The sequence below is a fragment of the Papio anubis genome, chromosome 11, assembly GCF_008728515.1.
Source record: "Papio anubis isolate 15944 chromosome 11, Panubis1.0, whole genome shotgun sequence".
In the NCBI taxonomy this organism is placed as follows: domain Eukaryota; kingdom Metazoa; phylum Chordata; class Mammalia; order Primates; family Cercopithecidae; genus Papio; species Papio anubis.
Genome location: NC_044986.1, coordinates 84,732,658 through 84,757,154, shown reverse-complemented (window position 1 = coordinate 84,757,154; position 24,497 = coordinate 84,732,658). Strand labels below are relative to the sequence as shown.

Here is a 24,497-nt window from a genome sequence, read left to right as displayed (position 1 = left end):
TGGTGTAAAGAGCCCTGCACAGGGAGGGCAGCCTCTAGGCCTTGCCCTGCTCCCGTTCTGAAAACTATGCAAATGATTGCCACCCCAGGTCATGCTTTTCTCACCTGGAAAGGGGGCGATAGAACCTGCCCTGCCATTTGACAGGTTGGGGGTTCTGCAGTGGCACACTGGGAAGCATAGGTGATAGAAAAATAGTAGAAGACTTAAAAGACTTGTGTTGCTCTTTGGCCTTCATAGGGAAACATACTGCATCTCTTGGAGGACAGGTGGACCTCAGTAACCTCACTCGCACATCCGGGGAGGACACCTGAGCCTTCTGTCGCCTTTGCTCACCTCCCACTGCTCTGAGGGAAGGGAGTGATTTTTGTTGGTCTCCAAAACTGCCAGAATTGAGCCAAAAAGAGAACCTGGGATCTTACTTATCTCCATTTCCCCTAGAATTCTGATGTCTCCAGCATCAACCATGCCTCCCTGACCTTTTTTGAAATAATAATAATAAAAAAATACATCCTGGAGATATAAATATCTAAGCAACTTGAAAATACTTTCAAAAATGGTTTCACAGGAAAACAGGAGGAAGGATGAGGTTGAAAAGAGCTGGCTCAACCATTCTGTGAGCCAATAATAGAAAGGCTTTTATATCCCTGATCTGTGATGTGCCTGAGAAGAAGGGAGCGAGGCTGCTCAGAGAGGCAGGATTCCTGCTGACTCCGGGGGGACACCTGGCACCTCTGCTTCCTCTCCCATTTCTCCAGGCTGCATGGAGGGGCACCGGGCAGGGGCCTCCGGGAAGGGAACCTCCTGCAGTCTCAGGTACCAGGTCATGACATGACATCCGTCCCTTTCCCAGGTGATCGACTCCTGCAGGTGGATGGATTGAGTCTGTGCGGCCTCACCCACAAGCAGGCTGTGCAGTGCCTGAAGGGTCCTGGGCAGGTGAGTAGACTGTGCTGACCAGCTTCCCCTCCTTCCAGAGCTTTCCTGGACAACATCAGAAGCTGACATTGCCTCTGGGTGGGAGGGAGGCAGGCAGGAAACAATGCTTTTTCTTTGTTAGTTTTTTTTTTTTTTCTCTTCCATTTCTTCTACCCTCACTTTTCTATGGGGATGTGCAACCCAGGAGGTAGCAGACAGATGTTTCCAAGTAAAAAAATCTCACCCCCTGTAGATAGCCTTAGAAACTTACTGGTGGCTTGCCTGAATTCTAGAATTAGGCAGCAGAATGGAGAAGATGGAGTGAAGTGACTGCTGTAGCCTGGCTCTGGCTGCCCCGGCCCCACTGGCCCTGTGTCCATAGGGTCTTGGGCCTTCTTACTTCCCCACCTTTGCATAGGATGACCCCACTCCACTCCCTGTTCATGACATTCCCCATCACCTGTGTTGTACCCACCGGGGCCTGGGTCAGAGTGTCCTGGGATTCTTTTACTCACAGTGAGGTAGGAATTCAGAGTGCCAAGAGCAGAGCCATTCATCCTTTTTGCCCCTTTATTCCCTGCCCCGCAGTGACCCGATGTTACCCCACTGTGCCAAGTCCTCTGCCGGAGGGTGGGAGCCTCGAACTGCCCCAGTGTCCTGAGCCACAGAGCTGGCATCACTCTCTCTTGGCAACTAAAAAGTCAACAGAGACAGGAGGGATTCCTAAGGGCCCTTCCAACAAGCTGTGGCGCAATGTTCTGGCCACTTTTTGCTTTCTTTCCTAAAGTGGTCCTCTGGTGTCTGGTGAAATTTGCTTATATTAGTGACTTTGGTTGACCTATCTTGAGAATGGAGCCATAATTTATTGATACCTTCTGATATTTAGACCTTTGCTAATGAGCATGGGTAGAGAGGGTACTTGGCTGGCCTCCTGGCTGCTTTGGCAGGTGCTGAGTGACAGGTGCAGCACGAAGATGAAGGCAGGGCCACATGTCCTGAATGGGAGCTTGGCATTTCTGAGAAGCTTCCAGGTGATGTCTCGCTGCTGGTTCTTGAACCACACTTAGGGCAACAAGGGGATATGGTGTTGTGTGGAGAAAGGTGGGAAATCACGTTGGAAAGAAAGGGGAGGGCAGTTGGTGCAGACCTGGGGTGCCACAGGTTTGAGTCTTAGGTGATGGGAAGCATTGGAGACTTTAAGTCAAGAATGTTGCATGTTCAATTTGTTCAATGGCAGTCATGATGGGGTGGACCAAGAGGGGTGCAGATAGGGTCCAGCGAGCCAAGGTAACCAGAGTTTGCCACGGCCCAGGGGGACACTGGCAGTGAGAGAGTGGGTGGAGGGGAGGGGGCACTGGGGAGTTGTTCCTGATGGGGAATGTTCACAACTTAGAAACCAGATGAAGGAGAGCTGGACCACTCCAAATGTGGCCCTTGGCAGGTTAATGGTGGGGTGAGCCAATGTGAGGGGAGGAGTGTTTTAGGAAGAACGAGGAGGGGAAGTGAGGGTGAGTGAGGGGAGGAAGATGAGTGTGGCACTGCATATGTGAAGTGGAGGTAAATGTGTTGCTTCCAGGTGTACTTGTCTAATAAGCACTGAGAAATCTGGGTCTAGACTCCAACACATAGGCTAGTTGAGAGATTCAAATGAAGCTGCTCATAGGAAGCGTCCGAAAATTAAAAAGCATTTGCAGAGTCAAGGGAGTGCCTCCTGGTTGCCACACGAAGTATAAACTGAGTTTGTTCACCCTTCCTTCTAGATTGCAAGACTAGTCTTAGAGAGAAGAGGCCCCAGGACTACACAGCAGTGTCCTTCTGCTAATGACAGCATGGGAGATGAACACACGGCTGTTTCCTTGGTAACAGCCTTGCCTGGCAGGCCTTCGAGCTGTGTCTCGGTGACAGATGGTGAGAGGAGAGAGAATTGAGTGTTACTATTGTCATGTTATTGTGTGCCGCTTTTGAATTGTCAGGTCAAAAGGGAAAGGCACAAAGGCTTCCTCTGGGTTCTGAAAAGAAAGTGAGCCATGGTGATCATGCTGAGATCAGCTTTCTCATGCGATGGAAGCCCATCTCATGGAATAGGTTTCTGGAAACAAATGCATTTTCCCCAAATGATTTCTAGGCGTCTTTCTGCCCCCAGCCTTCCTCAGTCCTTTGATCAGCTGCCAGAACCTTAATGTTTGTGTGAATATTTAGGATGAAATTGACTGAAAGGGTCATACATTGTCAGATACATTTGGCTTCACAGTCCAGCCAAGTCATTTGTAATGAAGTTATTTGAGGAATGACTAGGCAGGTTGGGAGAGGAAGGTTCAGGAATCTAGCTTTGTTATTAGCATCATTTTAAAAAGCAAATGAACAATCAGTTTAGAGGGACAGCACTGCATGTTTTCCAATGGGCTGCCCCTCTGCACTTGCCTTGTGATTTTGGTATTTGCCAGGAACATGTTAATTTCCTCAGTAAGAATTATTTGGACCTTAGCCATGTTTTAGTCCCTTCATAGAGATTTTCTGGTTTTGCTGCAGAAGATGCAAGGCAGCCACAGGGTTGGGATGGGGTAAAGGGGAATGCTTCTTTTTAAATCAAGTCTCCTCTGTCCTCATCCCTTTGCTCACTCCCTTGGGGCCTTTGAGAAACTGACTCCAAAGAGTGGAAGAGGCCTCATGGCGATGGTAGAACTGGTCGTGCGACACACCTTCACATAATTGCTTCACATGCTTCCATTCTTGCCCTGGTGAAGTTTGCAAGTCTGTGCTCTGTGCCTCTGTGCATTGATGCCAGCAGAGTCGCTGGCATCAGAGAGGAAGCCCAGAGGCCTTTTTGGTGGACAGACCATGTAGATGGCCAGCTGTGCTCATCCTTGGTGCCCAGAGGCAACCGTTTTGTCTTATGGTCAGCCTACCTGGGTAAACAAAATGGCAGCTAAAGCACTGTCCATAGAGTCGGCCATAATTTTCTCCATGGTCTAATTATGCAAAATTTAGTTTCAAGTATACTACAAAATGACTAGAGTTCTAAAGGAGTAATAAGAATATATGTGATACAGGTTTTATTAAATGCCAAGAGCATGTTGTGTGTGCCTGGCAGCTATATCTTTATGTATAAACATAGTTGGGTTATCTATAATAGTGCTATTCAATATAGTAGCCACTTGCCACATGTGGCTATTGAGGACTTGAAATGTGACCAATCTAAATGGATAAAATAGGTATTGGATTTTGAAAGTTTAGTTTGTAAGAAGAATAAAAAAATCTCATTAACAATTTTTTCATATTGATGACATGTTGAAGTGGTAATATTTTAGATATATGGTATTAAATAAGATGTATGATTAAGTGTATTTAACCGGTTTCCTTTTACTTTTTTAATTGTTTTATTTATTTTTTGTTTTACTTTTTATTTGCTTTTTTCTTTTCTTTTAATGTAACTATTTGAAAACTTCAAAATGACATTTGTGGTTTGTATTTATAGCTCACATTATATTTTATTGGACAGCACTAATCCATAACATACATAATGTACTCTGCATAAAAAGTAGCAAAAGAATTATTTTAATGTAAAAGAAATAATTCATCTACTTGACAATTTACATTTTGAGACTGGTCAATTTCACTTGTAATCTACTGAAGAATTTGTTTTTATCAACATATCACACTACAGGTCCTAAGTTTGAAGTTAAACTAAAAAAGAATGCCAATGGTTTGGGATTCAGTTTCGTGCAGATGGAGAAAGAGAGCTGCAGCCATCTCAAAAGTGATCTTGTGAGGATTAAGAGGCTCTTTCCGGGACAGCCAGCTGAGGAGAATGGGGCCATCGAAGCTGGTGACATTATCCTGGCCGTGAATGGAAGGTCCACGGAAGGCCTCATCTTCCAGGTGCTGGGGGGCATGGGCAATGCAGCTCTATCTGCAGGCTGGCCCCAGCTTTGCCTCTTGCTGGCGTGCCACCATAGGGAAAACTCTGGGCTCTTGAAAATCACACCAGCAGCCTGGATTTTAATCACACAAAGAGAGTAATTAGTGGTACACGCTCACATTTAATTTAAAATCTCTGTTTTTAAATATCTGACCTTAACTCAGCCTTGCTTCTCGCTGGGTTCATGAGAGAAGCTGAAGATAAAGCCCTGGCCTCTGTGCTGGCTGATGTCTCTTCACACACATCCTGGGAGTTGGGCGTGGGGCTGAAGGGACTAGATTGGGTCCCTTTCTGTTCTCCTTCTCATTTCTCAGCTACACTTATAGCTTTTCATACGTTGTTGCACTGATTGTCCTGCCTATGATCAAAAATGCAATTTAAGAAGAAGAAAGAGTAATGAACTATTGTATATATTAGACAGAGTCCTGGAAGAAAATGGAGTCATTTGAGGAACATTTAATTAAGGTGTGGGCAGGTTGTTAGGAAGCTCAAGGGAGCATGTTGTGGCCTAGGGCTAGGAAGAGTGGGAAGCAGTTACCCGTAACCCGAGACCAAAGGGGATGCGAAAGCGCAGTTACCCCACCCCAGGAATGGAGAGCTGGTGGAGGGATTCGCTGGCATGAGCTCTTGCCTTGGCTGAGGTTGTAGTCATCCCATGGCAACCTGAAGGGAGGAATCTGGAAGCAGCAATGACCTCCTCTCCCTGTCTCTGGTCTCCCGCCGTGTTCCCCTAACTGAGCCCAACAGGAAGCCTCATGCAGTCTTCATAGGTCAGCTCCAGAATCACAAAGCAAGATGGGCAAAGGGGGACAGTGGTTCAGGGCAGGGCAGGGCAGCGGGGAGGTCTCTAGAACACCATACACTCGAGTGGAAGGGTGTACCTTCATCTGTCCATCTCCTGATCCAAGAACCCTTCTCTGAGAACCACTGCTGGGCTGGCAACTCTATGAGAGACTGAAGACACAGAGGAGGACAGCTCATGCAGTCTCAGAGCTCACGGGCAGGAAACAGCGGTGATGGCAGGAGACACGTACTCTGGGAGACGAAAGCCCATGCTGCAGTGCTCACACCAGTGAGCCAGGAAAGAAGTGTACCCCTTGGAAGTCCTGGATGGCTGAGGCAGGGACTAGGGAGTGTTCTGATCAGCAATTCTCAAGCAGGGATTATTTCCCTCTCAGAGGACATTTGCTTAAGTCCAGAGCCATTTGTGGTTGTCACAGCTGATGAGTGTTTCTGGCATCTAGTGAGTAGAGACCAGAGATGCTGCTAAACACCCTACGATGCATAGGACAGGCATTCCCACAAGGAATTGTCCAGCCTGAGAGGTCAACAGTGCCAAGAGTTTGAGAAATCCTGGTCTAAATAGGAAATAGGAGCTATCGAGGCAACCTTGAGCCCTGGACATTGAGAGGGTGGCTTGGAGCAACAGGTTCAGCATGGCAGGGGCTTAGGATGTGGGTGCAGAGGGGAGTAGATGGGAGAGAGGGAACTGGGGTGAGAGGCAGCAGCAGGTAGAAATGGGGTCTATGTGCTATGCCTTGGAGCTTACATTGAGGGAAAAGTGAGTCAGCCAGGGTGTGCAGTGGGAGGAAGGACTCAGTTATATCTGCATTATGGAAAACTACCCTTGAGCATTGTGGAGGGAGGCAGGTGGGTGACACTGGAGAAGGCAGCAAGCAGAGAGGAGGTCACTGCAATCCTATAGGCAAGAGGTTCCCAGAGCTCAAGCCGAGCCCTGATAGGAAGCTTAGAGCCAAGGATCAGGCTTTAGAGATTCAGGTGGTGGAGCCTGCACAATTGGTGGCCCAAGATGAGGGGAGGTTGGGAGGAAAGGGCAATTGAGATGAACAGCCATTTGTTGGAGCCACTCTTTCTCTCTCTGAAGAAAAGGCATTGGTATTGGCAGATATTGCCATTCCCTTGAGCAACGTGGAGGGAGGCAGGTGGGTGACACTGGTGAAGGCAGGGACCAGTGAGGCGGTTACTGCAATATTACAGGTGAGAAGTTCCCAGAGTCCAAGCTGCACAAAGGTGATGCACAGCCCAGCATCTTGCATCAACTTTGTGGAAGCTGCAGGACACTGACGTTGGTTCCTTGCACTTTGAAAAGTCAGGCCCACAGCAGTGTTCTCTGGAGTTCTCAGGAGTGAGAAATAGACCAAGGTGCAGGAGGGAGGAGCCAGTGCCTGGAACACAGTGGGGAGAACATCGCTGTATCCCCAGCGATGCAGTCCCAGATCTAACAGTGAATCTTGGTTTCTCGCAGGAGGTGCTGCATTTACTGAGAGGGGCCCCACAGGAAGTCACGCTCCTCCTTTGCCGACCCCCTCCAGGTGCGCTGCCTGAGATGGAGCAGGAATGGCAGGTAGGCTGCAGTGTCTTCTACTCGCTCTGCCTGGCTCTGGTTGGGCCCCCCTTTTTCCTGATTCTAGGGTCCTAAGAGGGTTGTAGGGTTGTAGGTAGGTTCAATGCCACCTCCTTTCACAGGGGCAGGAAAATAGCTGGCCCCCGAACCTCAATAGGTCTCCTTCCTCTCCTTGATTCTGACTCTTCCAACATTTGGGTCTTCCTGTAGATGTTTACATGTTTAGACTTTGGCTGTGAAACTTTTAGGGCCAGGTTCTTTGGAAGCCCAGGCATCAGAGAGGGAAGCCTGGGAGGAAGGAGAGTAGACACAGAAGCAGACCAAGGGAATTTCCAATAAGAATTTCCATTCTGAGAGATGATGTGGAAAACAGGATATATGATTACCCCCCTAATGCATGAAATAGGCGCGCGCAGTCTAGTGCAAAGGAGAGAGCCATTGGAATCAGGAAAATCAGGATTTTTACCTTGATTCCTATGTTAGTCAGGTTCTCAGAGAAATAGAACAGATAGAATGAGTGTGTGTGAGTGTGTGTGTTTATGTGTGTTTATATATGAAGAGAGTGAGAGAAAGAGAAAGAGATTTATTATAGGAATTGGCTCATGTGACTATGAGGGCTGGCCAGTCCAAATTCGACAGGGCAGGCCAGTAGGCTGGAGACCCAGGGAATAACTGATGGAGATCAAGCCCAAAGGTGATCTGGAGGCAGAACTCCCTCCTCCTCAGGGAGGTCAGTCTTTCCTCTTAGGGGCTTCAGCTGACAGCATGAGGCCCACTACATTATGGAAGACAATCTGTTTTACTCAAAGTTTGCTGATTTAAATGTCAAATCACATCTAAAAAAAAATACCTTCACAGCGACATCTAGATGGTATGTGACCACTTATCTGGGTACCATGGCCTAGCCAAGTTGACAGATAAAATTACCCATTGCCATGCCTTCTGTGAGGTCCCTAGGAAACAGATTTTGCAGCAGACATGTGAGTGTGGGAGGTTTTTATGGGCCTGCACTTGAGAACATCCCCTGTGAGGGTGACCGAAGTGGGGTGAGGCAGAAGGAGAGATCAATGTGCAGCTATAACCAGGGCCTCAGCTGACCCTGGAGGGAGCCCTGGAGCAGAGATGGCCCTTTGGAGCTGCCATGAATTGGGACAAGAGAACCTGTGCCTTTGCGTGTTGCCCTAACCAGCACTGGGGTGTAGGCCACCCCAAGGAGGGGAGAAGAGGCAGTGGGATGTGAGTCTCAGTCCTGGAGAGGGGATCTGGGCAGGTACCTGGATCACCTGTACCTGCTGTGCTGCATGGGCCTTGGGCAGTTGCCTGTCCTCTCTAGGCCTCATGATTCCTCATCTCTAGGATGTGGATAAAAAGGATCACTTATTATGCCTGAGGGTGTCACCATCACTAGGACAACATAAAGGGCTTGATGACCCAGATCCTGTTGATGCTTAGACTCCAAGAGGTCATTTGACATAGCATCTAGGGAGAGAAGAGCTATGGGAAAGATATCCAAAAGTTGCTGGTTTGGAAAAGAAGGTAGATGACAGCAATTGTGTTAAGAAACTGAACCAGATGAGAGAGGGCCAAATTTCACATACACCAATTCAGGCCAAGGTGCTGGGACTCTGTGTTTTTGTTGAAATCTCTAGGAAATCCCAGGGAAAAAAGCAATCTTTCCATCCTGGAAAATAGCTCCTCCCAGGAGAGCCCATAAAGCTCTAGCAGGAAGGGTCCAGGTGAGGTGTGGGGGTGAGCTTTCCCTCCTCATACCCGAAGGCCAAGTGGGAGAAGGATTGTGATTTGCTCGGGTGGCTCCAGTGGTCAGATTGCAGAGCAAGGGTAAGCGGCTCTGGGGAGTGGGCATTTAGTCCATAAAGTAAAGCACCTCTGAGAAGGAGGCAGCCATGCCCACATTTGGGGTAAGGACATTCCAGGCAGAAGGAACAGCATGAACAAAGGCCCTGAGATGGGAACCCACCTGGATGTTTGAGGGACAAAAATACAAGTGTGCTTGGGCCGTCGTTAATGAAGCAGAAGTGGAGGAAGTTGTGGAGGCGGCAGGGACCGACCCTGGAGGGCCTTGGGGATCAGAGGAACATGATGCCACCACCCTGCATGCAGTGGGAAGCCACTGGGCTGGCATGGAGGGTTAAGCAGGAAATGTCCTCCTCCATTCTTCAGAGGAGCCACTTGGGTTGCTCGTGCTCAGGGACTGCAGGAGGTCAAGCAGGTCAAACATGATGTGGCTTGGACTCAGACTGTAGCTGAAGAGTTAAGCAGTAGCCAGATTTGGGATACATCTGGTAGGTGGAGTCAGGAGACTACTTTGTGATTAGAAATGGGTATGAGGAAAGAGAGCCATGAAACTTTGGCACGAGGAAGCCAATACAGGGTGAAGGAGGGGTCAGAAGGTAAAAAGCCCAATTTTCCTGATTCCAATACCTCTCTCTGCACTAGATCGCACATGCCTATTTCATGCTTTAAGAGGGTAATCATAGATCCTATTTTCCTCTTCATCTCTCTTGGTACCAATTACCAAGAGAGGGACTGCTTACAGGGGCTGGGGAAGGCCATCTGGGGTGCATGGAGGAGAAACAATAGTTCTAATATCATGTAAAACTGAGATGTTTATAGGCTATCCAGTGAAGATATCTCTTAGGCAGTTGTGGAGAATAGGCATGAGATCAGGGCTAGGAAAAGTGAATTTGGGAGTTGTCAGCATGTAGAGGCCATGTAAAGCCATGAAATGGTTGAGATCACCTTGGGAAAGAGTGCAGATAAGTTCCAGGAGAGGACTCAAAAGTCAGCACAGAGCATGCCAACATTGAGAGGCCTGGTACAGAGATGGAACAGCATATGAGATTAAGATGGGGCCTGGGAACTGTGGAAAAACGAAGCAAGGGTGAGACTAACGATCAACTCCAGGTAAGTACAGCAAATGAACGAGGAAGCTCTCAGGCAGGAAGGAGGGACACACTTTGTTGAACGTTGCTGAGAGAGAGAGAGAGAGTGGGAGGACAGAGATTTGTTCTTCGGCTTTAGAAAGATAGAGGTCACTGGGGACCCTGATGTGGGCTCCTTCCATTGGGTGGTAAGGACAGAAGGCTGGTGCTAGTGGGAACGAGAAAGAAGGAGGGAGGCATGGAAATTGTGAGAAGAGACACTCATGTAAGAGGCTGCCATGAAGTAGAGCACAGAAATGGGTGGCGAGAGGTGGAAGGTGAAGTTGGGGTAGGGGCAGAGGCTGCTCAGTGGAATTTGCTGTGGGAAGATGAAGAGTTCTCATCTGAACGTGTCCGTTTTCACTGTGAGGTCACAGGCAAGGTCAGGGGGGAGTTGTTGGAAACTTGAAGAGAGAGACAAGATGAGAAATAATTTAGAGAGCAGAGGTAGAAAACTGAATTGATTAAGGACACAGAGAAAGATTATCTGGAAGTCTTGACTGCCCATTTGACATCTGCAGTCACACACTTGAAGCTAATCTAGTCAGAGGCTCAGAAGCAGGGGTGAGGTTCACACAGTTTGAGTAGGAATTAAAATGGAAACCCAGAATCTGCAAGTGACATGTGGGAGGAAGAGAGGGGCAAGGAGGTGGGCGCTCAGGGTCTTCCTTGTCTGTAAGTGAGCATCTAGGGGGCAGAGCCATGGATGCTGAGCAGAATAAGAGGCACACCGAGGACATGTGTGACAGGGAAGGGGAGTGGGAGTTATGATGAAAAGCAGCAGCTCCACAGACTGGAAGTCTTGGAGTGGGGAAGGATTGCTGGAGAGCGTGTCCAGGGACAGTGAGCTAGGAGAGGATAAGTTAAAAAACAGATTTTGTAGGTCTCTCCAAATAGTATGAAATGTGATAAAATATGCTCTTTCTTAAAATTTTGATTTTTGGTGTATCCTGTATAATGTCCAGTCTATTAGAAGAGTAGTAAATGTTTATGACTTATAATTAAATAAATGTGCACATTTGGAGGTGTATCCCTCTCATTGCTAGGGATGTACAGTCAGAAAGGTGGGGAGACCACTCATTGGGGTGGTTCTTCTTTTGTAGGTGAGGGCGGGGGTGGGAACCCAGCCATGGGCTTTATTACATCAGGGATGGAGATCCGGGGGTGGAAGTGCTAGAAGATAATTTTCTGGAAAAGGTAAAATCATGATTCCTACAGATATAAAAATGAACACATGTTAAAGATTTTATTTAACTCATTCAATGAGGGGACCAGGCAGATGTTAAAACTGGCTCAAAAAAAGATTTCAAAGGACCTGTTTATTTATAGAGTTGTAAAATAGCTCAAAGACAGTGGAGACAGCCAGAATCAGGGAACCCAGCAGGTTCTGCTGTAGATAAAAACAGTTTTCTACTGAAACACAGATTGTTTTTCTGTAGAAGGTCGAGCAGTGGCAGCAAGACATAGCACGTCACCAAAACCAAACCTAAAAGGCTGACAGGGAGGTGAGCAGTTGAGATGAAGCAAGTCATGTCTGGGAAAGTGAGGAGGAGACCCAGGAAAGAACATCATCTTGATGGGGCAGGAGACAGGGAGACAAGCCCTGCGATGACAGATGAAGATGAACTTAAAAAGAAAACATTTCTTATCGGAAAGTGGAATAGAGTCATTGTTGAGCATATTTATCTTCCATTTTTATCTTTGTCTAAATTTTGCAAATATTTTTTATTTAAAAATAAGGCTCACATTTATGGAGAGCTTCCAAAGCCCCCTAAGCTAAGGTGCCTGAGTGTGCTGCCCAGGGTCCAGCCGGGAGCATGTGGAGGAGCTGGGATGCTATGGTGATAGGCCAACCTCAAAGCCCATCTTGTAACTGCTCTGATCTACAACCACATGGGGGAAAAAAGCTTTTTATTTTTTAAAAAACAATTTGCACCCCAGAGTCAGTAATCAGTAGCATTTCTTTTAATAGACACCTGAACTCTCAACTGACAAAGAATTCACCAGGGCAACATGTACTGACTCATGTACCAGCCCCATCCTGGATCAAGAGGACAGCTGGAGGGACAGTGCCTCCCCAGAAGCAGGGGACGGCCTGGGTCTCAGGCCAGAGTCTTCCCAAAAGGACATCAAAGCAGCACAATGGGGCCAAAATAGAGAGAGACCTTGGGCCAGTTCCTTGACACATTCTCCTGAGTCCCACCCTCATTTATGCAAACTTCACCAAGAAAGGGATGCATCAACATTGGAGACCTCTTTGGAAAAGGATGTGAGGCAAAACTGCTATTCAGTTTGTGATATCATGAGACTTGGAAGGTAAGAATTGCCCCATTTGCAGTCATTTTGTAAACTGTATGCATCTCATTGCTAGGAAATTATAATCAAGCCATCAATAACTATGCTTGGATGCTTTTTGTACCCAGAACTGTTCCGGGCATTTAGGAGAGAGGTTGCACCAAGAGAAGCATAAGGTCTGGTGCTGCTGTGACCACCTGTGAGCTTTTGGGAAAGCAAACCCTACCCAGACCACAATTGTCCCCAATATGTCTTGGAAACTATAGATGACAGGCCTCAGGTTTTCTCCTGGCACACAAACTTTTCTCTTGTATCCTCCATGGCCTCTTAAAGCTTTGTAGTAAGAAGGAAGTTCTTACATGCATCCTCGTTTCTATTGCTAATATAATGCTTTATTATCAACATCAGTTTTTTTAAAAAGATGAGGTCTCACTAAGTTGCCCAGGCTGAATTCAAAATCCTGGGCTCACATGATCCTCCCACCTCAGCTGATCAAGTAGCTGGGTCTACAGGCACTGGCCGTCATGCCTGGCTATACCAGCTTTTGTTTTCTAAACACATCTATATCTTCAAGACCACCCTGCAGCATTCATTTTCACAGTCATTTTAAACTTAGTCTGCATTTTTGTGTCCATCCATCTATAAGTATTTCTGGTTCTCAGTCCTATGCTGAAGGAACACATAGTCTTTGATTCAGTTTGACAAGTACTTATTACACAAGGGGCTTGGAGACCTGTTGGGAGCAGACAGAGGGCTGCACATGTAGGATAAGACCTGCTTCTAGGCATTTGCCAGCCAGAGGCTTGGGCATAAAGCAGGCAAATAACAAGGGGCAATCATTTGTGTCTGACACTCTATAAATCCACTTATATGAAATGGCTCTCATTTGATGGTCATCTTAGAAGACTGTCAAAGGTAGATCCATAGGGAATGATAGTCCCTGTGAAGTGTAAAGCAGTGGTGTAATACAGTTGGACCTGGTGAGAGCTGTAAAATCCAGGAGCCAGGCATGCATTCCCTAAAAGTACCCTGCTACAATTTTTTGAAGAACGCTGTGTTAGCCGAACAGAAGCTAACTGGTTTGCAAAGTAGAACAGGGTGGGCAAGCACATTCATCAATGACATTCACTTTCATTGTCTGATAATGTATAACATAAGTGTATTTATAGTTCTTTACAATTGCACTCTAGGCAGTAATTGACATACTTGATAAAATAATAAAGAAAATAACCTACAGCGACTTGTCCAAGGACAATCATTACCATGATCTTAAAGGACATATAAAAGGAACCGTACTTTCCTGTAGGCAGGAGGCACTTGTTTGGATATTGAAAGGTTTTGCTGCCAGATAGTTTGGGATAATGAAAAGAGACCCTGGGAGCTGAATTATAAAGTGACTCTGGGTACAGGTACAAGCTTGGAATTTGACTTGCCAGGTGCCTTTAATTTAATATAGTCAATAGTTATTTAAAATGGTGTTTTAAACTATTAGTATAGGCAGTCACTGTTTCATTCATTAAATTACAGAAAATCAGCCTGTTCAATATAAAAATGATCTAGTTTAGCCTCAGACTCCATGCTGGAATCTGCTCCATAACATTCCTGAAGAAGGGGTCCTAGCTTTTGCTTGAATATCTGCAGGGATGCGGAGCTTGCTACCTCTTGAGTGACCCATTTTATCATCATCTAGTTACTGATCAGAGGTTCTTATATTAAGGTGAAATCTTTATGCTGTTATGCTGTTCCTATGGGACCAGCATTTAAAGTTACACATTTTGCATACAGCATGGCTTATAAATTCAAGCCTCCTAACTTCATCCGAAGCTCAACCAAAGAAAAAGTGATTTGCTCCCACATAGAGAGAGCAAATACATCTTTATGCTTCTTTATGTCTTCTACTTCCAAGTCCGGATACCTATTTCTGCCTATCTTTTAGCATTTGCTTTTTTTTTTTTTTTTTTTTTTTTACATCAAACATCACATTATTCTGTTTTTCTGAACCAAATTAAATTTGGCTTAGTGGCCCTATTTGCAAGGGTATACCAGATGTCCAAAATCTGTCATTCTTGGAGGGACTGCTCCTTCTAGAGCCACATGAGAGTCCCAAGGGCTCATCCAGAGCATTCCAGGGGAGTCTCCGATCTTCAGTCTGTTGTGAACGCCCGTCGCCCATCATACTCACTGCCAGGCCAACATGGTCCATGTACCCATGGATGAACTGTGGGCAGTCAGCCTTACTGTTCTGCATATCCTGGCTCTCTCAATGGCCAACCGCTCCCCCTTTTTCTCTAGCCTCCCTGTGGTGGTTCTGTTGATGAATGCTTTCTGCCTCCTCACATTTCCTGACTTTATTTTTACTTCGTTTTCCCTCCCTCACTTAGGAACCTTTCCTCCCCTCTGAAAAAAACTCAAACCAAGTCCACCTCTCCTCCAACAGGACGTCAGTTTGCATTTAATGCACACATAGTTAGTGGCCGCCCCCTACAGGAAGAAAAGAGGGACGCATGCCCCGCAACCCCTGGACACAGTTCCCCTAGTTCCTGGGTAGGGTCTGAATAAGAATTTCAAAGTGGGATTGTGACTCTCTGCAGAAGCCTTAAAAGTGTTTGCAGCTCAGTTCTGAGGTGGCTGTCGCAGGCCACTGCCTCTTAAATGTCTGGCATCTGTGAGTCAAACTCTTTAACAAAAAGAGCATGGATTTCTGGATCCTATTACATGGTTTCAGCATTGCCACTTACTAGTATGCCTGGAGAGTTGCCTTCCCTGAGCTGGAGGCTTCCCAAATGTAAATGGGGACCATGACAGTTCCACAGGGTACTGTGCAGGTCAAAAGAAATAGCACGTGCAGGGTGCTGTCACACTGCCTGGCATGCAGTAAGAACTCAATGCAAGTCTGTTTTCCTTCCCTTTCCTGAGCTATTTCCAGCTAAAGAACAGGTCCCTTCAATTGAAATTCCCAGCAAATTGCCGGAACTTACCATCTGCCAGGTGGCAACTTCCTACAACCAGATGGCTGCCAGCACCACAGAAAACCCAAAGTGTTCATGGACAAGATTCGATTTCACTTTTCTTTCTCTGTTCTCTTCTTTTCTCACACTCTATATCTAGAGGTTTTACCGTCTAGTAGTAGATCTTTATAAAAATATCTTATAATAAAGCACTATAGTACATTTTTATGGAGGAGATTTGGATTACGTGCCTATCAGAGGGAAAGCTTGGCTGAAGTCACATTTTTTATAAGGTTAGTTCCTAAAGGTAGGCATAAGGCAACAATCGCATCAAGTCTCATTACCCTTGAAACATCACTTTGGAAGGAGTGATGTTGTTTGCCCCTTGGTGTGGGAGCAAATCACTTTTTGTTTGGTCAAGCTTCAGACGAAGTTAGGAGGCTTGCATTTATGGGCCATGCTGTATGCAAAATGTTTGTCTTTAAATGCTGGCCCCATAGAAACAGAGACAGACTGAGAGGATGGAAGATTTAGTTCTCCCACTCATGTGCATTTCAGGGCTTACACTCATTGGTTGGACAGTTGGTCTTTGCAGAATGTTTAAGGTTCTCTTTCTCTTTCTTTTTTTTGCCTAGCACATATCACTAAACTCATGTAAGTAAAATGCACGTAAGTTCACCAAGCATCGCTTTGTGAAAGTGATGGTATAAATCTTGATGGTCATTTATTTAAGAAAGCAAAATGAAGCAGGAGTCCTTGAAATGAACCTAAAGTTATGACATACCTTCTGGGGAAGGGCACTGCCTGGAATAGCAGAAGATAATTAGGAGGCCAGAGATCTCACTCAACTGCAGCTGCTAGGCCAGGTGTGATGTCAGAGTAGTTAGGGAGGGATGCAGTTGCCAGGTGAGGGAGCTGTCATGCCTGCTCCTGGGTTGGAGTGTGGCTGAGGGGAGTGAGTGAGCCTGGGATGGAGCCTGGGTGCTGCCTCTAGTAGGGTTCTCTTTATACCTTCCAGGCTCCCACGGGTACCTGCCCCCTGCATTCCTATTCCTATCCACACAATTCTGACAAATCCCAACTATTATACTTCAGCTCAGATTTATCATCTGAGCTTCAAATCTGGCAGTCCATTGAACTAGTCTACCTTGATGTTTTAGAGATACCATAAATCCAACCTGCCAAAACTAAATGCAGTTGTCAGGAGCAGAGACCTGGGGCTCCCAGCTGTGTCATCAGGGCTAACAGGGACATCAGTATGGGGCCTGATGATGGAGAACTGGAGACATGAAGAAACACAAAACCCAAACTTTGTTGTGAGTTTAAGCATAAGTAAATAGGACAATTATAATACCTTCATATTTCAAGCCTGAAATGCCCAATCTGCTTCTGTGACTTTCCTCCTGAAGGTAGAGATGATTTTGGTGGCCCAAGTCTTTAAAGGATAGCTGTCCAGAAAAGTTGGGCATAGTGTCTTTTCTCAGTAAATATCCTGTAGCAAGCAGAGCCTTCAGAATGGTTTCACTGACCTCAGAGCTGAACTAGGATTCCTCTTAAAAATACCCACTGAGGAGTTTCAGGACTTGGTGGGGACCCTGGTTCTGGGGTCCTGCTGGTTTGTGTGGGAGAGATGGCTGGCCAGGGAGCCCATGTGAAATCTCCAGATTCTCCTCTGGTTATCATCTGTCTATAAAAGCCTCCTTCTGTTGGACAGCTTGGTGGGCAGAGAATGAGGGCAAGAAGAACTTGAGGTCATTACACAAACCCAGGGGGTGAGCATAGAGCTCCGTGTACCCTGACAGCATCAGGGTCTTGCTGAAAGTCCTGCTACATTAGCCATGAGCTGGCTGACCTTGAACCCTGGGTGTAGGATTCCACCTCTTTACCCATCATGTCCACATGGCAAAACATGAGGCTTGCTGTGAAAGAATGTCTCTATCTTAATGAAATTCTCCAAATTTCCAAGTCTTGCCCTTTCCGTGAAATAGGCATACAGGCTTCTGGTGCCTCTTTATTCCCTAGTCACCCTTTCCCTATGCCCACAGTTGAGCCCCAGGTCAAATCTCCAAGGGCAGCCTGATGGCATGTGCAAAAGGGTAGAAGGATAGGCAGTCGTTGTCCCTACTTGTGGTGAGATAATGGCCAAGATTTCACCCTTGGGACCCCAAGTCCCCCTGGACAAGCGGGAAGAAAATAACTTTTTCTTTGGTTGAGCCTCAGATGAAGCCTTGCCTCTTGCCTCTTAGGCTGATGGCTTCCCTAGGTCTCTGTCCAGGCAGAGCCAGTAGCTGGAACTCCGAATCGAAACCAGAGGGCAAAGAGCTTATTAGAAGGGGTGGAGGGAGTCTACTGGTGGGAGGTGAGGTGTGGACATAAGCAGCTGCAGTGGCCAATGGAAACATACTGCTGCCATCTCTCACTCCTCAACAAGGCTTAGTGTGCTCAGAATGGAGGGAAGTGGGTGCTGCTTGAGGGGGTGGGGTCAGTAGTGAGTCTTGACCTGGGCAATAGGCTAGATTTCCCATTCTTTGATAAAACTTCTTGAATGTTTCTTTCCTATTTTTATAAGAAAACAGTTTCTACATGATTTGGCCAAGTTTAAAGCCAATTTTCCCTGCAAATTCTCAAGAATTAAGAATGTCTTTTGACAGTGAGTGTTCCTCTTCAGTCCTTGTAGAATAATTTCTTTTTTATACACTTGAGTGTGCATATATTTACATGACATTCACTATTTCACATACCCTGTAGCTCTTATGAGCAGAAATAATGTCTCTTTCACAGTGAAGCTCAGTTTGGGACAGACGCTTCCAGCTCTACTGGGGAGGAAGATGGACTCTCTGGATGTCTGGGTGTTTGTAGCTATTGGGGTGCACCAGAGCCAATTTTAAGAGAAAGAGGCAATGCAGGAAAGGAGAAGGATAGCAGCAGCACATAACAAAGCCAACCCATTGATTTGGGTATGGGGAAGGAGGCTGAGAAATGAGGATCCATGTATTTGGTAAAAAGCTAAATCTTTGTGCTTTTCTCTTAGATATTCCTTCTCATCTTCTCTAACCAGACCTTCGACAGATATTTTCTGAGCACCTTCTCTGCATGTCTGCAGTGCTGTGTAAAATGCCCTACCTTTGCATGGACTGTTCTTTCTATCAAGAGGCGTGTGTGGCGAACTTGGGGCAGCCCCTGGAAGCCTTGTTCTTTGACCATTACGTCTGCAGCTGCATCACCAGATAATGAGCTTCACTACTCACTCGTCTGACTCCTGTGTCCTTTCACGGGGAGTAAATGTCACTCTAGCTGGCCGCCTTTCTAAATAGGCACATTTTCAGTGCTCAGAAAAGGACCTGATCTTTGCACAAAGTACTTTGATGGTTGCCTGCTTGAGTCACTCCCAACCCCTTCCTGAGGCCCTTTCTTTGTAATTCTTCTGTTGAAATAGTTATCATATTCACAGTAGTAATCACAGCATCTCACATTTACTAAAAGCTTACCCCATATCAGGAACTCGGAGCGAGGGGGCTGTGTCGGAATTATGTAATTTACATGTCCCAATAATCCTAGACGCTTCTTGACCATTTAGTTTTGTCAAATGAGAAAACTGAGGTTCCAATGAAGTCAATAAACTTGTCCAAGGTCTGACTGACTCTGTTTGCCATGTGAAGAGTCAGTCTTAGAATTGGGTCATTGCCCTGCTTGCAATGCTGTGCTCTCTGGCAAGCCCCTCTGTCTCCTGAGCTCAGTAAGGTGCTGCAGCTGCCTCTATCATAGCACTTCCTACATGGACTGTAACATTTCTTTACTGCTCCAACTTCTCATTAAATTGGGGGCTCCTCAAAGCCGGGGCAGTGCCTTATTCGTTTCTTGCTTCTTGGTGCCCAGAGCAGCCTCTGGCATGAGCTGTTTCAACATTGGCTGAGTCTCACCGGCCTGCGTCGTGGAGAGTATTCTAAAAGGCAAGGGGAAGGTGGGGCAAGGAATTTGTTTTATTAAGGCTGGAAGACACATGGGCTTCTGTTTTCTAGTCCTGAATTGGATGGGGAGGATGGGGAAGGTGACATGTACCATCCATGTGGAGCCCCTTCTCCCACCTCGGAGGATGAAGAGTATCTTACCATCAACTCTACATGCCAAGGCCAGCTACCCTGTGAAGAATGTTTGGAGGCAGATTCTGGGACCATTCTCTTGCCACAGTTCTGCTCTTGGGGCACTGTCCCAGAGTCTTTGCCTCCAGAAGAGTCCCCAGAGAGTGGGAGTGAATGGGAAGACCTGGAGGAGCCTGTGGACCTGGAGTACGGTGCCCTCAGGTGGGTATCACTCTGACTGGGTGGTCTGGGGCTGAGCTCTGACAGCAGCAGGGCTCAGTGCTATCAAGTCACTTCAGCTGGGGGCGGGGAATGGTCTGCTGGCATTGCCCAGTTTCCCCTGCATCTTCTCTGGGAGTCATGCGTCATTGTGATGGCCATTTTCACAGAGCACTTACCATGACCCTTGCACCATGAAAACGACCTACAACATGGGGACTGTCATCAGCCCCATTTCACATGACACATTTGGGGCTTTCTCAAGGTTATCCAGTGAGTAAGTGACAGAACCAGAATTCAAGCCTGATCGGTTCCCCACTCCATGGCCCACCTGTTGAGTGCCCATCTATTCTGACTCCTGTGTACAGGAGGGTGCATCTCTTTCCTCGGGTCTCTTTCTTTTGGGGGTCTAAATGTCTAGTGCTGATTCCTGTTTTGCCTGCTCCTACCTGCCCCTCTGCTGGATGTACTGCAGAGAAGAGTCTTGGTGTCCTGTCATAGGGCCCATCTTGTTGGACTGCTGTGGCTGAGTATAGACCAGCATCAGGAAAGTCTCACTGTTAAAGCAAGGAGCCACCGGAAGCTGACCTGGTCACCAGGCAGGGTCAGAACATATTGATGAGGACACAGGAGGAATAAGGACAGCAGAAACTGTCACACTGGGAGGAAGGGAGGTTAAATTCTGGGCAGGTCTGTAACCACCCAACATTCTGTTAAAGTACTTACAGTGCATATTTAAAAATGCCGAATGTTCCAAAAACTTTCACATAAACAGAGTTTCAAAGTCCATTGAAACTTACCGAGACATCAGTCCGAGAAGTTTCAGGTATAACTGAAACACACTCCTCCACTTTCCTCCCACTGTGTCCCAGATCCATTTTCCTGGCTGTACATAAGGAAGCTCAGCCACCACAAATGATTGAGCTGGAGCCTCAGAGGACAGTGGTGGGCCAGCTGATAAAGAGAGTGGATATTTGAAATTAAAATATAACAAAAGGGCTAGTTCTTATCGGAAATAGGAAGCAACAAGTTAATAGAGTGGAAGATTCAGAGGCTTTGAAACCGTTCATGTTCATGTATGGGGAAGTAGAACACTTTATAACATCGGGAGTGTACATTATGGACTGACAGAAGTGTGGGCAAGCAGGAAGCAGCTTATATGCAGGGGCAGTCTTCTTGGAGCTGACTCCACAGGGCTGGGAAGCTGAAAGAAGAAGGCTGAACAATTGGTGAACCACAAGGGCCAGTCCACTGACATGTGCAGTGCCTCTGAGCCAGCTGGGAAGAGAAAGGCAGAAGGTGTGGCATTGTGGTTGGGGGTGCTCAGATTTGAAGCCTGGCTCTGCCACTCACTAGCTGGGAGACCTGCAGCACATGACTTTTAAACTGTTCCATATGCAGCTGACTGCCAGATGGAGATAACCAAACCCACCTCATGCGGTTATGATGCCAAGTGTATAGTGGTAAGTGCTTAAAAAACATTAGCTACTTTTATCTTCAATCACAAAGGAGGGAATTACTCCAGTGAGAGGATACAAGCTTTTTAATGCATTCAATCCTGTTGGGTTTTTCCATGTAGTCAAAGGAACTAGACAGTTGGCCTTGTGCCTTAACATGTGATATGGGTCTGGGTGGGGAGAAACACTCACCTATGACAAGGGTGCCAGGCTCTACCAAGTCCTCATCTATGTATGGACTGTGGCGTGGGATGTGCTCAGGGTGAGTCCTGTTAGAATCACTGATCCCGCACAAAAAGGAGAACAGGTCTCACCCTCCCCTGCAGACAGAGGATGGGTGTGCCAACATGAGTGCTCAAGGCGTGAGTTCTTAGTTTGGCTCCATGCAGCAGCCCACAGGTGTGCTTCATGGCATCTATGGGCTACTGCACCTAGAATGTTGACTCGTGTGCTTCTTTGGGGAAATGAAGGTCTTAACAGCCTTTAAATTCTCCAAAATGTCCATAACCCCTATAAGCTGAACCCCCTCCACTGTATATATGATCTCATTTATAAGGAGGACTTTGCCTACAGAGCAGTGCAGCCTTTAAACCTAATCGCCAATTATTTCATTTGGTCCTTTTAGACATTAAGACAGTCCTAGTACATAAGATAGTTTCTACATGTGATTTAACTTAATCCTCATGTCAATTTTGAGTGATATTCTTATTTCTCTTTTTAAAAGGGGCTTAAAAGGTTTAATTTGCCTGAGATCATACAGGTAGGAGGGGTGGATTCACACTACATCTGCCTGGTTCTCCTTTTGGTGCCTTTTCACATTTCCCCTAGAATGTGTCTTTTCATGTGAATTTGTGTAACACAAGTCTTTCCACAAAGTGGCATGAGTCCTACTTTTCCTTCACAAAATATTTCTCTTTTATGAGGCTAAGAAAAACACCCTTGTTCAGTGGTATTAAGAAGAGGACGGAACTGTTCTGTTTAGGGAAGGCTGCTAGCAAAATGAGGAGGCCACCCATTAAAAGCTGCTTCTTGTTTTAGGTAAACACAGAGAGCAACCGTCTCCCGAGGCAGAGACTGAGGGTTTCTGCATGGAAGTCCTTTTGACAGAAGAGCCCTCAGGTGACCTTGGTCCAAAGAGTGTACCCACTGGCTCTGCCACGGGGAAAGAAACCTGTAGGCTCCTGCGAAGGTGACCTGGGATGAAGGGCCTGGCCCAGTTGTTAAGAGCTCACTGCAAGAAGAGTATGCTTGTCAATTCCGCGGCTCATTTTGAATCATTGCTGTTGCCTCTCTTCAGTTCTGGGATTTACGTCCAGCAAAACTTTGCGTGTGTGTGTGTGTGCGTGTGGAAAGGGGAGGTGGTGAGAAGGGGGTGGGTGGCTTCCCTTTGTGAAAGGAATTGAGAACCAACCTCCTCCTCAAAGATACCCCAGGCAGGGTGAGGTCTTGCTGCGGCACTGGCACACACTCTCCGGGACAGATACAGGGTTGTAGGGTGCACTTCGTAGTTCACCTTGGAACAAAGGAGTTTCTATGGTTATCACAGTGGAAGGACTCTGTAAAGGGAATTGGCTCCAAGGTTATGGGTGTAATATGTTTTGATATCTTTCTGTATCTTTTCTGTACAACTCCACATAGCTATACATTCTTTTAAAAGGACTTTCCTTTTGGACTTTATACCTGATTCTACAAAGCATATGAAGGAAAAATAAGATGGGGATATCTAGTAAAGAAAGCGGAGTGATGTGGTAGATCCAGCATTACCCCATATTAGGACAAAGAACTAAAGACACGTGGATTAGCAAACGCCCAAAAGAAACACTTGGGGGACCAGAGGCAAGCCCAGGAGCATACCTGGTGCTGTGTAACAGAGAAAGCAGGGCAGAGTCGGGGTCTCAGCATAGGGGAAGGGGAGACAACTTCATAGATACAACTGGGAGAGCTGGAAAAATGATTTAGTTTCAAAGCCCACTTCATCGACTAGAATCTCTCACACACACACACACACACTCACACACACACACACACACACACACACACACACATCAGAGAAAGACTGGTAGGAAACAGGCTCTAGTTTTATCAGATCTGCAGAGGAATGATCACTCTTCCAGCTTACTGCAGTAGACCAAAAGCATAACAACAAAAAACCTACAAAGCTGACAATATTGAAAAAGTTTAAACTTCTGTACAATAGTAATGACAAAACTCATGTAAAAAGAACAGCAATGAGTTGGGAAAGCGTTTACATAATTGTGAACAAAGATTAATATTTTTAATATTTAGAAAGCCCATTATAGTTTATAATAGATCAATACAGGATTTCAATAGGCAAAATATACAATAAAATACAAATGACCAACAAACATACAAAACATTCTAACCAAAACAATGTCAATATATTGATTTGCATTCATTACGTTCACAAAATTTAAAAAAAAAAAAACTGTCCAATGCTGGCAAAATTTTGCTGAAGCTGGCATATTCAGAAATATCAAAAGCTGGGTATGTCCACTGACCTAGCAATGAAATTTCTGAGAATTATCCCATAGAAATAATCCAGAATAGCAAAAATATTAATTTATTTAAAAATGCTCACTGTAGTGCTCTTGATAAAAACAACACATTGGAATTGGCTGAAATGCCTTAGAATGATGGTAACATTAGAGAAAATGATGGTACAATAGCATATTAGAATATTGCACTGCCAAGAAAGCAATATAACTATGAAGAACTCACAACTTAGTCAAGTGTTTGATGTAATAACTCAGAATTACATGCTGGTTACAACTATGGAAGGCCTCGCAGGCACAAGGAGAAGCAACATGAACAGAGGCGAGCCTCAGCAATGAAACAGAAATTGACCAAAGTTTGGGTGATGGGATTAGGAGAATACACTTTATTTTGTCAAAAATTACTTTTATATAGCTATAAATTTTACATTGAAAATAAAGAGACTGAAACTGCAAAATAAGAGAGAGAAAGAAAGCAAGAATAACCAACCAAACAGAAACAAAGACCAAGGTTTAAAAAGTCTGTGCTCTAAAATCTAATTCGTGAACTCTCCTCTATGTGCTTTTGTTTCTAATTTTTCTGTTCTCCTTATGACAGAAAAATCTTATAGGTCATTTGGCTTCTTCTGCTATTAATGAAAAAGATGTTTCCAGGGATCTGAACAGCCTTGTTCTAAATTCTCTCAGAGCTGAGGCCAGCTCCCCTGGTGCATCATTACAGTTTCACAGTCCTCAAGGTTAGGGAACTAATCAAGTATGCAATGAAGTGATTAAATAACAGTATTTACGATTTTAGAACTGCTCACATTCTGCTGAACACTGGTTGCTTATTTCCTCTTTGGAAA

General features: G+C 45.9%; 1 protein-coding gene across 2 annotated transcripts; it reads left to right on the top strand.

Annotated features, from left to right (window-relative positions):
- The first annotated feature begins 7 nt into the window (after positions 1 to 7).
- LOC116269468 (putative protein FRMPD2-like) lies at positions 8 to 22,798 on the top strand. 2 transcript variants are annotated; one of them, XM_031652340.1, is made up of 6 exons: positions 8 to 936; positions 2,676 to 2,823; positions 4,580 to 4,794; positions 7,101 to 7,199; positions 12,114 to 12,457; positions 19,404 to 22,798. In XM_031652340.1, the coding sequence occupies exons 1-6, from the start codon at positions 829 to 831 to the stop codon at positions 19,699 to 19,701; spliced, it is 1,212 nt and encodes a 403-aa protein (XP_031508200.1). In that variant the 5' UTR covers positions 8 to 828; the 3' UTR covers positions 19,702 to 22,798. The 2 variants fall into 2 exon arrangements, with proteins under 2 accessions (XP_031508200.1, XP_031508201.1); XM_031652341.1 differs by lacking the exon at positions 19,404 to 22,798 and adding an exon at positions 18,416 to 19,223 and having other exon boundaries at positions 14 to 936.
- Positions 22,799 to 24,497: the final 1,699 nt, after the last annotated feature.